At 40.0% G+C, this 1172-nt stretch overlaps 1 protein-coding gene across 1 annotated transcript; it reads right to left on the bottom strand.

The window, feature by feature from the left end:
- Positions 1–356: 356 nt before the first annotated feature.
- Positions 357–815, bottom strand: LOC140831405 (uncharacterized). The gene has a single exon (XM_073195158.1). It carries the CDS (start codon positions 813–815, stop codon positions 357–359), a length of 459 nt encoding a protein of 152 aa, XP_073051259.1.
- Between the last annotated feature and the right edge of the window lie 357 nt (positions 816–1172).

The raw sequence follows: 1172 nt of genomic DNA, 5'->3' as shown, positions 1-1172 counted from the left end.
AGGAAGAAGATTTGCTAAGCTGCTGCACAAAATTTGGCCGCTGGAACGCTGCATGATTTCTGCAGAAAGAGAAGCGAAGCAAAGGGTTGTTGGAAGGGAAAATGACATTTCTGGAGTGAGCGATCTGTCTGATTTAGGAGAAATGGGTTGGATTAAAGTATTTAAATTAAAATCTGAAATGGGCTGGGCCTATTTAAGGTATTGGGCCTCACATTCTCCCCCACTATAAAAGATTTCGTCCTCGAAATTTAACAAACACAACACTGATATTGACAACATTACATCTGATAATTCATAGGAAATTCAGAATACATCGCGTAATTCATTACATTCTCAAACAAATGAGGCCATTCTTGTCACATCTTTGCTTCTAATTCCCATGTAGATTTTTCTCTTCCATGCCTACTCCATTGCACCAAAACTAGTGGAATCATCTTGTTCCTGAGCTGTCTTCCCTTACGGTCCAAAATTTGCATAGGATGTTCAACATAGCTAAGAGAACTGTCCAACTCCACATCCTCGACATTCAAGATATGAGACGGATCTGGCTCATACTTCCGCAACATAGATATATGAAACACATTATGTATCAAAGACAAATTCGGCGGCAAATCCAAACGATACGCCAATGTGCCAATCCTCTCAGCAATTATATATGGACCAATATAACGTGGATCTAACTTCCCTTTATGTCCAAATCTCATAGTACCCCGGAATGGTGATACTTTCAAGAAAACATAATCGCCCTCTTGGAACTCTAAAGGTCTACGCCTTTTATTAGCATAGCTGGCTTGACGATCTTGGGCTGCTTTCATCCTTTTCGTAATCAATTCAACTTATCTTTCATCTCTTGAATAAATTCTGGTCTTGACATCTGTCTTTCTCCTACATCTTCCCAACATATCGGTGATCTGCACTTTCTTCCATACAAAGCTTCAAATGGTGCCATACCGATTGTTACCTGAAAACTATTATTGTAAGAGAATTCAACCAAAGACAATGATTCTTGCCAACCACCTTTGAAATCCATCACTACTGCTCGTAACATATCCTCTAGAGTCTGGATGGTTCTTTCTGACTGACCATCTGTCTGCGGGTGATAGGCAGTGCTCATAGCCAACTTTGAACCCAAAGCTGATTGCAAACTTCCCCAAAACTTCGAAACAAATCTT

The sequence above is a fragment of the Primulina eburnea genome, chromosome 5 (assembly GCF_022965805.1).
Source record: "Primulina eburnea isolate SZY01 chromosome 5, ASM2296580v1, whole genome shotgun sequence".
In the NCBI taxonomy this organism is placed as follows: domain Eukaryota; kingdom Viridiplantae; phylum Streptophyta; class Magnoliopsida; order Lamiales; family Gesneriaceae; genus Primulina; species Primulina eburnea.
This window is presented reverse-complemented; position numbering and strand designations above follow the sequence as displayed.